We start from the raw sequence: 13,910 nt of genomic DNA on the forward strand, positions 1-13,910 counted from the left end.
CAATGCAACGTATGCAATGCATTTTAATGTAAACGTCAATATTTACGTAACAGCCAATTTACAGTATTTTTGCTTTTTGGAAATGTCCTATTGCTATGTAATTTCAATTATTTGTTGCCAATGAAGCCGCAAGGCCGTATTAACTAAGAGGCCCCTAACAGTTCAAAAATAAAACCCAACTTCACTTCAAGTATTCCACTACACCTAACATTCCGTAGAGAGATTATATTGACAACTTTATGTTATTGATAAGGCTGAGACAACTAATTGACATCCCCCATGTCAAGGAATTACAGCTAACAGTAACCCCACAACCAATTTCTCAAAACTATGCTAGAGGGTTCATTCATTAGAACTGAGCAATATGAACTGACATGACGTGACGAAAGAAAATCAAACTTACACTGTAATGGATATACCTCCCTTTGAAATTAGAATATGTCATCCCAAAAAATATTTTCTTTTCAAATAACATCATATTACACTGATGAAACCACGGAAGTGTTTAGCTACAAAAGATCCACCAATACGATTTTAATACTATTTAAAGGTTCTTCCGAAGGAAGAGATACCAGATAACATACTAATAATAACTCCGATGACGTACGGTATGGGGAATATTTTATTCATTGAATGATCAACAAAATTTGGCAACTAACGGAATTAATATCATTATTGTTTTAACACTTATTACTCTTTAAACAATGCTAAATGCTCAAAATATGACGTATATTTCACCCAATTTATCGCAGTTAGATGAATTAACGTAAGCCTTGAAAGTACCCGTCGATTTCGACGGGTTTCACCTAATTATGAATATATTGTACGTAGGTAGTGGTATTTAGTTAGATTATTATTATTATATTCTAAGACAAGCCAATCGTCGGTCTCAGAATCTCAGATAAGAGACAGAGACTCACTCTCGGCTTTATAAAGAATCTAATATTGACTGGAATTGGAAAATAACAACACTATTGAACGAGCATGGGACTAGTTGAAGGTAGTCATGTAAAAGATACTACAAAATCACTGCGAGTGTCAACAGATTAAAATGTTTCATTGTCAAATACCACAGCTTTAAATTGAAAATAAGATCATTTTAAATGTATAGTGTACTGTTTTTTGTCTGAAGACAAATTTTTTTATATTTTTTATAGGCCCTACAGTTTTAAAATGTAAAGAATATTAGTAATACGTCAACTACGGTGGATTGAGTATTATAAGCCTAAAGAGACATCTAGCGGAGACTAGATGAACTGTCACGAGGCTCGACGGTAGCAAAGCTAGCGGTGATTGACTGAACTAGTCTCAAAACTCCTTGTACATCATCACCTGGAACAAAGATTTTATATGAATTTCATGGATTTTTACCAAAATAGTGTCACGTTTATTTCCTACTCGCGGCTTCGCCTGCAATGGTGTAACCATAAATATTATACATGTTAAGAAATAAACAGAGTCTCAAAACTCCTTGTACATCACCTGGAACAAAGATTATATGAATTTCATGGATTTTTACCAAAATAGTGTCACGTTTATTTCCTACCCGCGGCTTCGCCTGCAATGGTGTAACCATAAATATTATACATGTTAAGAAATAAACAGAGTATTACAATCATTGCAACAATATGATATCGTCGTGGCATCGACAACAATCACAAAAATAAGATATTATATTCATTGCGTTACGCACAGTTAAAAAATGATGTTATGAGTAAAGATTCTACATGGATTAAATTACAATTAAAACTAAATGAAAACCACTTATTTAATCACCAACTAAAAATCCATAGTCATAATGCTCTACTACTGTACCTAAACAATAGGAAAAAATACATTTTCAAGCATTCGCACAAATCTATATATTTAATACACAGTTGTAACACTGTTTTCTCAGTAATTACTGGACCGATCCACAAGATCTATGTGTCAAATTAAAGGGGATAATGCATAGATTTGCCGAACTTCATTAGAATTCACGTTTTTAAGACCTACAGCCCTTCAAAGGTTGAGTCAATACAATTCTTATTGAAGAATATACTACAAAGTTTATAAATTATTCATCAGCTGTTTAATGTTTGTCAGACATTGGTTATTATTTTTATAACCTCACTTTGAGTATGAAATTATTAATCTAGGAGTTTCTGTTTATAAACACACGATTTCGATCAAAGAAAAGTGTATTTGATAACTTTTAATACCCCAATGTATAATTTATTAATGTATTTGAACATTATTTATACGTTTTGGTGTAAAATTTGTATTTTTGACATGTTTTAGTTTTCCATGTGACCTGAAGGAAAGTGGTAATTGAGTTTAAGTTTGAGTATGGAGTGTGAAATAATACCCATAGTAAGGGATGGAAACTTATAGTTGCCAAATAAGTGCTAATTAGTGATAATTGCTAATGAGTGGGAAACATACAAATATTTTATCGTAAGTGATTAATCTTACTCAAGATCAGTGTTTGACGTTCAGAAGTACCAAATTTTACCTTCAAGAGATGGCGAGTACGCTGGGTTACGTGGAACAATTTACAATTTATCAGTGAACTATACCCTAAGTATTTATTTTTTCGAGTACACAGGGAAGTTGCTTGAGAAACTATGACTTACGATTTCGGTTGTGGCGAAGAAGTATGTGACTTGATGTTTAATGGCAATGTTGATTTGGGTCATTATAGCGTTATAAAACTTTATCATTAACTCCAGGGTGTGAAAAGTACAAACTGAAAATGTAAAGAGCAGTGATTGTGTCAAATGTCCTCTGGAAGTCCTTACAAAAAAACCAACTCTTTTGAATTGGGGTCGTTAAATTGGATTTGTCCTACTGCAAATCTATGAATTTCGAGTCAGAACGGACTAACAAGGAAATACATATATTCTCCTTATGTTGTTACAAGGGGAAGGTAAAATGAGCTCCTTATCAACATTTTTAATTTATGGAAAACCCTATCAACGGAGCTACAGCGACTATAAAAAAGTATTAAGGGTCAAAAGAAACAAAAAAAACTATTTGAATAATATAATATCATACAAATCTGCATTTGAAATGGTGAGTTCTAAGTCTCACGTGAACCATCATCTTTCTGGTAGTGGTAGTCTAGGCCTGTATAATGTTAAGATCCGAGACTCCTTATACCATCGGATTGGACCGTTAATACCCTCTAACATTGAACAAAGTATGCTCAACTTTATATATATACGACGAAAACACAGCTGTTACTCACAAAATGGGTCAAAGATTCGTGAAATGCGACCAACTGCTGATGCGTGATTTACATGTAAGTGACTATCTTTATACATAACAACAAATGTAATGAAAAAAAAAGAATATAGGAATATACTTGAACAAATTATCTCCATAGCATAAGTAGCTGCTTATTAGGTTATCAGCATTGCGCAGTTTGTATACTACTGTATTTATTTTTCAAATGAAATTCAAATTAATATAAAACATTTTTTTTTACTAATATATCGGTTTTATTAACATAAAATAATTTATACAGGCAAACTATTAGTTCTATTTCATGTAAAAATTAAGCAGCCCCTACCTAAATAAAATACAACGATAACAGTATTTATTAATTATTATGTCTTTTATTACTGATAAATATTCCCGTGGCGGAGCACGGGCGGTTAACTAGTTATTCATTAAATTAAACACATGAGCCTAAACATAACTGTAAAAATCTTACTTTGACAGTTCTTATTGCTTATTCCAGCTTTTTAATACTGCTTAGTTCAGATTATCTATTGTCATAAATGGAAAAAAATAATAATGGTGCACCCTGTTGGTAAACCTTATAACTTTTGAATGCTTTTGCATAGCATAGATTCAACTTGTTTAGTTTAAACAGCTGACTATATTATTTAATTCCTTTTAAATGTGTATACTCATAAATCATGGGAACTACAAAGCCACTGGGGCTGAGTCCGAAATGATTTTTTTTATAAGAATAGGCCTATATATTAATCGGGAATTTGGTAATCATGCCAAATTTGAGCCCAAGCTGTCCAGCAGTTAATGCGTGATTGAAATTTAGGTACTTACGTATTATACGGAGGCCACTTATTTTACAGCGCGCTGCGGCGGTTGGGTTAAGTTGGGTTATCATAAATATGTTTGTAGAACTTTCCTAGTTTCGTTATGAATCGAACTATACGAGATGAGTCATAAAAACTTATGATAACCCAACCTAACCCAACCGCCGCAGCGCGCTGTAAAATAAGTGGCCTCCGTATAATACGTAAGTACCGAACTTTAAACGAACAACCAAACACACACAGACAAACCTTCACACTTATAATATTAATATGATTAGTATAACTATTAGCCACTATAAGACTAGCCATTGGTAGACTATAACTTCCCAGGGGCCTAAATATGTGTTCGCCACCTGAGTTGATAAAAACGGACTTGTGTCGAGGTAAGTGGTACAGTTGAATTTCGTTTCTAAATTAAATAGTCGATTTAAACTATTTTAAAACTATTTTCACTACGATGGTTTTCAGACTAGTTCAGTCAAACACCGCTAGATGTAGCTACCGTCGAGGCTCGTGACAGTTCACTTAGTCTCCGCTAGATGCATCTTCTATCGATATATTACCATCGTATTCGTTTAACGAATATCTTGTTTACTTTCTGCAAAGTGTCATTAAAATGTTTATGATTTAAGTTGTTTACAAAATGTTGACCGTTAGTATATTTTATGACTAGGTGTACAATGCAGTTGTCTGCTTGCAATATTGAGCGGAGCTTGCATATTAATCCAATACTTCTCTAAAGTCAATGGCACATCTGTTCCTCGTAAATGAGATAAAATACTACTTGCAGTATCCTATGTCAATGGTATAATTGGTTCACATAAATGGAATTATTATTTGCTTCATTAAAACTTCATCACTCCGTAACGAAAGTGACCATTTTCGATAACAGCTGACATCAATGAAAGTAGTCGTTTCCCAAGCTATAATTTAGAGCGAGGGAAAATCGATCAGCTGATTTTCCCTCGCTCTAAATTTACTTTCCCTCGCTCTCAATTAGTTCTCCATTTATTCACTACGCGCGCTAGTGTTTTGTTACGGTTTAATTTAATGATTTGAATCAGCTGTATCTATCTATCTATATATTAATAGGCAAGCATGTTTCTTTAAAACCTTTTTTCTCAGCTCGTGTGCATCGTAGGGAAAATCTACGCATACCGTTGGAAAGCTATTTTCCTGTAGGTGTGCAGAATCCCTTTATAAATTTAAATAGGCTCAAAGATAAGCACAAAAAATAAGTTTAAAAGTTGTAAAAAATTAACATGGATCTTATGCGTTGCTATGCTGGTTACGAAATAACAACGAAATATAAACAGAAAATCAAAACAAATGGAGGAAACTCCAATCACATGTTTTATTTACAGTGTGGGGTGAAAATAGTTAAGTGAGTACATTACATATTTTTGGTCGAGTTTCGACCACTGGACGACCTCTCGTCTATATATTAATAGGCAAGCATGTTTCTTTAAAACCTTTTTTCTCAGCTCGTGTGCATCGTAGGGAAAATCTACGCATACTGTTAGAAAGCTATTTTCCTGTAGGTGTGCAGAATCCCTTTATAAATTAAAATAGGCTCAAAAATAAGCACAAAAAATGAATTTAAAATTTTGAAAAATTTAACATGGATATTATGAGTTGCCATGCTGGTGACGAAATAACAACGAAATATAAACAGAAAATCAAAACAAATGGAAGAAACTCCAATCACATGTTCTATTCAAAGTGTGGAATGAAAATAAAGAAGTCTGTTAGCGAATTTCCCATATAGGGAATAAGCTATTACCGTAGTACTCATGGTAAGACCTGGACCCGGGACCAATTTTTTTTTTCGTTTTGAGGTCCCTAGAGGCCAAAAATACCATCAGTTCAAATTCATATATATATATATATATATATATATATGTGTCCGTTAGCGCGATAACTCGAGCAAAAATGATCCGATTTTGATGAAATTTGGTACAAACGTGTAAACCTACGTTTATTCGAACGAGTTCGCGAACCAGCATGATCGGACCATGGGAACGGGGGTTTATGGGGGCTTTTATGGGGTAAAAATGGGTTTTTCCCATTTTTGACCCAAAAAACATAGAATTTTGCAAATTATTTCTAAACTATTTTGTAGAGCTTAAAAAAACAAATAATTTAGTATATTGAAGCATTATAATGCGCCTAATGGTTACGGAGAAAATTCCAAAAAATTGTAAATTTAAAATTCCCATGTTATTCTTATGGAGAATAAGTAAACTGTTGTAGTTTGCTTGTTTATTAACATATTTTGCCCAAATTTGGAAAATGTTTTTATTTCTTACTAACTATTGACATTTTACATAAAAAACACTTTTACCCCCCTGTTGCAGCAAACCTAAGTATGTGTTAAACTGATTCTATTTAAATAGGGAATAAATGCGATATTTTTAAGGAGACAATTTAGTGTAAATCCAATCAGGCAATTGGAAATTCGCTTAGTCTGCAGGTTTGCTGCGGCGGGGGTATACATTAAATATTTTGGTCGAGTTTCGACCACTGGACGACCTCTAGTGTATTTTTAAAAGTTGTTTTATTCTTTTATTTTCATGTTTAAACAACATTTATTGAGAAATATACGTAGGATCACATTTAGAAGATTTTATTTTGATGTTCAGTCAAATTAATTGAGAAATAAAATAGTTTTAATATTACTGTGGTCTGCTGATAATCTGTGTTTGTGTATTTATGCGTCGTGATGAAAAGTATCGTTCATAACTCGTACCGAAGGTTATTATCCGGCACTTGCTCCATTAGGGGAGACCGGGGGAATCGCGCCACCTTAAGGAAAATGTTTTTTTTTATATTCAAAAACATGTTATATTTTGCTAATTATAATTAAATTGCATTCTATATTTAGTTGTTTAGTCATTGTAATTTTTTGGTAATTTTTACTTCACTCTAAAACCGATAAACAATTAATTACCAAAAGTCCACACAGTGGCGGGATTCCCCCATATACTGGGGTAATTCCGCCATGCTCTTGGGGTAATGACGCCACTTGCTTTAAATCTACAAAAAATCATAGAAAATGCAATAAAAAAATAGATCAAGTGAAATACCAATTGTTAAGTTTATTAAGAGAAAGAATATAGTATAATCAATACATGTTTTGACTATATTGACAAATCTTAAGTCTACTCATTAAGTGAAGTAACAAAATCTTAGGCTACTTGCTTAATGATTTTTTTAAATAAGTTTAAACAAAACAATTAGCCTAATCAGTTAAAAAAGGCTTTATAGCTGTCATTTAACAAAAGAAATATCTGAAGGTTGTTCTTAACCCTGGCAAAAATCACACACATAATTGTCTGCAGAATCAGCGCCACTACATTCGGAGTGTGCCCATTTCCCACACAGTTTGCATCTGAACCAAAGTTCATTGAAACCAAATTCCCCACAAACAATGCAGAGCTCAACATCTTTGGACCGTATGTCGAAGTCATCGTCGTCTCCATTATCATCACATAATTCTTTTTCATCCAAATCCATGTTGTCATCACTTGAAGAATCTTCAAATTTAATTCTACGGCTAAAAGACAATTTTTTTGGTTTCTTAGCTGGGACAGCACTTTTGTTGTATTTTTTTGCCACAGTTTTCTTCTTTTTTGGTTGTATTTTTGACACCGCTTTTTCACTACTTTCCAAGAGTTTGATCGCTGCTTTTTTGGCAGTTAACTTTTTCTTGAATTTTTTTTTCAATTCTTTTCGCTTCACTTTCTTCAAGTACAGCTTTCATCGGAGTTGAAGTGAGAACAGCTGAGTGACCTTTTCTCTTTGAGTTTTCCTTAACTTGGTAAACAGCTGCTTTGGGAAGTGGTGACAGTTTATCTAAAATTTGAGAAAATCTATTCTCATCATGACCCGTTCCAGAGCAGCCAGGAACCCCAGGCAGTCCATCTGCAGCGTTAACACGAAGCTCCTCATTTACCAATGCTGTGTCTTGTGTCTTCTGTTGGCATGTTCTCAATGCAGGGCTATTTAAGTCGTGACGAACATCTGCTGACACGTTGTCTGTGCTGGAACGATTGACTTCTTCATCCTCTTGTTCATCAATCACCAAAGGTTGCATGGACTGAGCTGGTGCAAAGTCCTCATCTTTGAATTTGTCGGCATTTGTTGGGAAAATTCCAGTGCTTGCAAACCCAGAAACACCTTTTTCAATAGTTGCCACAGTCATATATGCAGCATTGAAAATCTCAGGAATGTCGTATGGTGTTATTTTCCTGTGGACATGTGATCGCATGAATTTGTCACATTCTCTATTAAAAGAACTTTTCAGGGGGCCAAAAAATGTAACATCAAGAGGTTGAATCTTGTGAGAAGTGTGTGGTGGGATTGATATCATGTGAATGTGGTTTGTGCGACAAAATTCGTATGAATCCAGGGATATGTGGCTCCCGTGATTGTCGAGTACCAGGAGAATTGGCTCCTGTTCTGATGGCTTAACAAACTTTTTAAAATGTTTAAGCCAGTCAAGAAAAAGCTCCTCATTTGTCCATCCGTTGTGAGAGCATGTATACAGTGCACCTGCTGGACCACCTCTCTCAAGTAAGGGCGTCATCCTCTTTCTGGGAAAAATAAACATTGGGGGTATATACTGCCCCGACGCACTCATAGCACAAACAGCTGTAATGTTACGACCTCTCTCCCAGCTGGTCGCTCCTCCAACCTGTTTTTGGCCTTTAGGCCCTAAAATATGGCCTGGTTTTTGGACTGAGGAAATACCAGTCTCATCCATATTGTAGATTCTTGAAGGTTCAAAGTGATATTTATCCATAACAGTGTTTAAGTTTTTGAAAAATAGGTCGACTTCCTGTTTGTTAAACCCTGTCACTCTGCTGATGCTTGTTGCTGATGGTTTGCGCAGTGAAATTTGTGGATTTCTACGTCGAAATCCTGATACCCAGTCTTCCCCTGCCATTCTTTTTTCTCGGTTGAACGAGTGCTTAATTTGTAGTTCCTCGGCCAAATCATAAGCTAATCTTCTTAAATCTGTAATAGTAATTCCATAGAACAGATTAGCAAATCCAATGACTCTTTTAGCGAGTTCTGCTTCTTGTTCCTGGCTGAAACATGAATGTCTACCCATGCTGGGGCTAGAAGTTTTGTTGTTTTTTAATCTGTCTCGAAGTGTAGATCGAGGTATTTGATATTTTAGGGCGACACTGTTAACTGATTTCCCTTCAGCAACTTCTGTTAAAGCCGCTTGCAACTCCCCTTGAGTCCATTTAGCTTTGTCTGTTGTCCGTTTTCGTTCACGCGGCATCTGAAATCGAATGAAAATCGCATAAGAGTCATGCCACTAAGCCTCGGGGTAATGCCGCCAACGGCGGCATTACCCCAGCTTGTAGTGGCGTCATTACCCCAAATGACAACATGGCTGAAAAAGGTAACCCATTGCAACTACGAATGAGAAAAAAACAAAAGTTAGGATATCAATAGATAGCCAATTAACCGTACTTTGCAAACATACTAAACTTACTTGACTATTATTAATGTAATGTACACATACCTCGAAAAGTCTGGTAGTGAAAAATTAGAAGAGATTTGTCTACAAAACTAAACTTTTTCCACACACCAAACCGCTTCAACTAGAGCAATGGACGCTACTGACACAGCTTCGGGATGATGCCCGCTAGGTCGCAGCACTTGTCACAGAGTTCCCTTACCAACAGTTTACGAGATATATGGGTTGGCGGGATTACCCCGTATGGCGCGATTCCCCCGGTCTCCGGGGAGACCGGGAGAATCGCGCCACCTTAAGGAAAATGTTTTTTTTTATATTCAAAAACATGTTATATTTTGCTAATTATAATTAAATTGCATTCTATATTTAGTTGTTTAGTCATTGTAATTTTTTGGTAATTTTTACTTCACTCTAAAACCGATAAACAATTAATTACCAAAAGTCCACACAGTGGCGGGATTCCCCCATATACTGGGGTAATTCCGCCATGCTCTTGGGGTAATGACGCCACTTGCTTTAAATCTACAAAAAATCATAGAAAATGCAATAAAAAAATAGATCAAGTGAAATACCAATTGTTAAGTTTATTAAGAGAAAGAATATAGTATAATCAATACATGTTTTGACTATATTGACAAATCTTAAGTCTACTCATTAAGTGAAGTAACAAAATCTTAGGCTACTTGCTTAATGATTTTTTTAAATAAGTTTAAACAAAACAATTAGCCTAATCAGTTAAAAAAGGCTTTATAGCTGTCATTTAACAAAAGAAATATCTGAAGGTTGTTCTTAACCCTGGCAAAAATCACACACATAATTGTCTGCAGAATCAGCGCCACTACATTCGGAGTGTGCCCATTTCCCACACAGTTTGCATCTGAACCAAAGTTCATTGAAACCAAATTCCCCACAAACAATGCAGAGCTCAACATCTTTGGACCGTATGTCGAAGTCATCGTCGTCTTCATTATCATCACATAATTCTTTTTCATCCAAATCCATGTTGTCATCACTTGAAGAATCTTCAAATTTAATTCTACGGCTAAAAGACAATTTTTTTGGTTTCTTAGCTGGGACAGCACTTTTGTTGTATTTTTTTGCCACAGTTTTCTTCTTTTTTGGTTGTATTTTTGACACCGCTTTTTCACTACTTTCCAAGAGTTTGATCGCTGCTTTTTTGGCAGTTAACTTTTTCTTGAATTTTTTTTCAATTCTTTTCGCTTCACTTTCTTCAAGTACAGCTTTCATCGGAGTTGAAGTGAGAACAGCTGAGTGACCTTTTCTCTTTGAGTTTTCCTTAACTTGGTAAACAGCTGCTTTGGGAAGTGGTGACAGTTTATCTAAAATTTGAGAAAATCTATTCTCATCATGACCCGTTCCAGAGCAGCCAGGAACCCCAGGCAGTCCATCTGCAGCGTTAACACGAAGCTCCTCATTTACCAATGCTGTGTCTTGTGTCTTCTGTTGGCATGTTCTCAATGCAGGGCTATTTAAGTCGTGACGAACATCTGCTGACACGTTGTCTGTGCTGGAACGATTGACTTCTTCATCCTCTTGTTCATCAATCACCAAAGGTTGCATGGACTGAGCTGGTGCAAAGTCCTCATCTTTGAATTTGTCGGCATTTGTTGGGAAAATTCCAGTGCTTGCAAACCCAGAAACACCTTTTTCAATAGTTGCCACAGTCATATATGCAGCATTGAAAATCTCAGGAATGTCGTATGGTGTTATTTTCCTGTGGACATGTGATCGCATGAATTTGTCACATTCTCTATTAAAAGAACTTTTCAGGGGGCCAAAAAATGTAACATCAAGAGGTTGAATCTTGTGAGAAGTGTGTGGTGGGATTGATATCATGTGAATGTGGTTTGTGCGACAAAATTCGTATGAATCCAGGGATATGTGGCTCCCGTGATTGTCGAGTACCAGGAGAATTGGCTCCTGTTCTGATGGCTTAACAAACTTTTTAAAATGTTTAAGCCAGTCAAGAAAAAGCTCCTCATTTGTCCATCCGTTGTGAGAGCATGTATACAGTGCACCTGCTGGACCACCTCTCTCAAGTAAGGGCGTCATCCTCTTTCTGGGAAAAATAAACATTGGGGGTATATACTGCCCCGACGCACTCATAGCACAAACAGCTGTAATGTTACGACCTCTCTCCCAGCTGGTCGCTCCTCCAACCTGTTTTTGGCCTTTAGGCCCTAAAATATGGCCTGGTTTTTGGACTGAGGAAATACCAGTCTCATCCATATTGTAGATTCTTGAAGGTTCAAAGTGATATTTATCCATAACAGTGTTTAAGTTTTTGAAAAATAGGTCGACTTCCTGTTTGTTAAACCCTGTCACTCTGCTGATGCTTGTTGCTGATGGTTTGCGCAGTGAAATTTGTGGATTTCTACGTCGAAATCCTGATACCCAGTCTTCCCCTGCCATTCTTTTTTCTCGGTTGAACGAGTGCTTAATTTGTAGTTCCTCGGCCAAATCATAAGCTAATCTTCTTAAATCTGTAATAGTAATTCCATAGAACAGATTAGCAAATCCAATGACTCTTTTAGCGAGTTCTGCTTCTTGTTCCTGGCTGAAACATGAATGTCTACCCATGCTGGGGCTAGAAGTTTTGTTGTTTTTTAATCTGTCTCGAAGTGTAGATCGAGGTATTTGATATTTTAGGGCGACACTGTTAACTGATTTCCCTTCAGCAACTTCTGTTAAAGCCGCTTGCAACTCCCCTTGAGTCCATTTAGCTTTGTCTGTTGTCCGTTTTCGTTCACGCGGCATCTGAAATCGAATGAAAATCGCATAAGAGTCATGCCACTAAGCCTCGGGGTAATGCCGCCAACGGCGGCATTACCCCAGCTTGTAGTGGCGTCATTACCCCAAATGACAACATGGCTGAAAAAGGTAACCCATTGCAACTACGAATGAGAAAAAAACAAAAGTTAGGATATCAATAGATAGCCAATTAACCGTACTTTGCAAACATACTAAACTTACTTGACTATTATTAATGTAATGTACACATACCTCGAAAAGTCTGGTAGTGAAAAATTAGAAGAGATTTGTCTACAAAACTAAACTTTTTCCACACACCAAACCGCTTCAACTAGAGCAATGGACGCTACTGACACAGCTTCGGGATGATGCCCGCTAGGTCGCAGCACTTGTCACAGAGTTCCCTTACCAACAGTTTACGAGATATTATATGGGTTGGCGGGATTACCCCGTATGATTGATGACCTTAAGGAAAATGTTTTTTTTTTTATTCAAAAACATGTTATATTCACATAATTCACATATTCACATAATTATCACATAATTCTTTTTCATCCAAATCCATGTTGTCATCACTTGAAGAATCTTCAAATTTAATTCTACGGCTAAAAGACAATTTTTTTGGTTTCTTAGCTGGGACAGCACTTTTGTTGTATTTTTTTGCCACAGTTTTCTTCTTTTTTGGTTGTATTTTTGACACCGCTTTTTCACTACTTTCCAAGAGTTTGATCGCTGCTTTTTTGGCAGTTAACTTTTTCTTGAATTTTTTTTCAATTCTTTTCGCTTCACTTTCGTCAAGTGCACATAAGCACTGAGAACTGCAAGTGCAGTTGTATTATAAGCAAGCTTATAATACACACAATAATGGCTTAAAACCTTCATGGTAAAGTTGCTAAATCCCTGGTGACCTGGTGATCACGTGGTATCTTTTCTTCATAACATCAACAACAACAACCCCCAATCCTCCAAATGAATCGCTTAACTCAAAATAAAAAAATAAATACAGCATAATACACTATATTAATTCGTGTTTACGTCTAATGTTACAAGGACGATAGTTTTTGTTATTAGTATTATTACTATTTCTTAGGAACTAGACAAATAATGATATACAAATTGTAGTATAGCAAAGAGACCCGTATAAATATTGTTATGAAATGTTGGTAGTTTGAATCTTCGAATGAATTATCCTAATGTCTAATATAGATAAAGGATGAAACAGTTTTAGTTGTAGAAAGAAGTGGACTGTATTTTTACCGAATGGATTTACTTTACTTCACAAGGTCAATTGACATGTCCTGGAAAAAAATAAACAGTTTTGGAAAATGTTGGAAATCCTCAATAATAGAGAACAGTTGATGGATGGACTATTCAAAATCAAAGAGTGTAACAATTTTTATATTCTAGGAGACATTTAGATCAGATGTTGATCAGATGTTGTTCACATACAGGGTGTTTCAAAATTCTCTGGACATATTTTGTGAACTTGTTCCTAGAGCTAAGGCAAACATGAAATGCCATAAAAGTATGGATATAAAATGCCTAGATTTGTGTTTGTCGGTCTGTTTATGATTTTTGAATTTCTTTATGTCTTACGC

General features: G+C 35.7%; 2 protein-coding genes across 2 annotated transcripts; both read right to left on the bottom strand.

The window, feature by feature from the left end:
- Positions 1–7,707: 7,707 nt before the first annotated feature.
- LOC128989362 (jerky protein homolog-like) lies at positions 7,708–9,339 on the bottom strand. Its single transcript, XM_054411250.1, has one exon. The coding sequence runs from the start codon at positions 9,337–9,339 to the stop codon at positions 7,708–7,710; it is 1,632 nt and encodes a 543-aa protein (XP_054267225.1).
- A 990-nt stretch (positions 9,340–10,329) lies between these two features.
- LOC128989363 (uncharacterized) lies at positions 10,330–12,318 on the bottom strand. The gene has a single exon (XM_054411252.1). The coding sequence runs from the start codon at positions 12,316–12,318 to the stop codon at positions 10,330–10,332; it is 1,989 nt and encodes a 662-aa protein (XP_054267227.1).
- Between the last annotated feature and the right edge of the window lie 1,592 nt (positions 12,319–13,910).

This window comes from Macrosteles quadrilineatus, unplaced genomic scaffold, assembly GCF_028750875.1.
Source record: "Macrosteles quadrilineatus isolate MER2022 unplaced genomic scaffold, UCM_ALF_1.0 Scaffold_3__2_contigs__length_128488019, whole genome shotgun sequence".
In the NCBI taxonomy this organism is placed as follows: domain Eukaryota; kingdom Metazoa; phylum Arthropoda; class Insecta; order Hemiptera; family Cicadellidae; genus Macrosteles; species Macrosteles quadrilineatus.

Coding starts and splice junctions, on each gene's coding strand:
- LOC128989362 (XM_054411250.1), bottom strand. CDS start 9,339: ATGCCGCGTGAACGAAAACGGACAACAGACAAAGCTAAATGGACTCAA.
- LOC128989363 (XM_054411252.1), bottom strand. CDS start 12,318: ATGCCGCGTGAACGAAAACGGACAACAGACAAAGCTAAATGGACTCAA.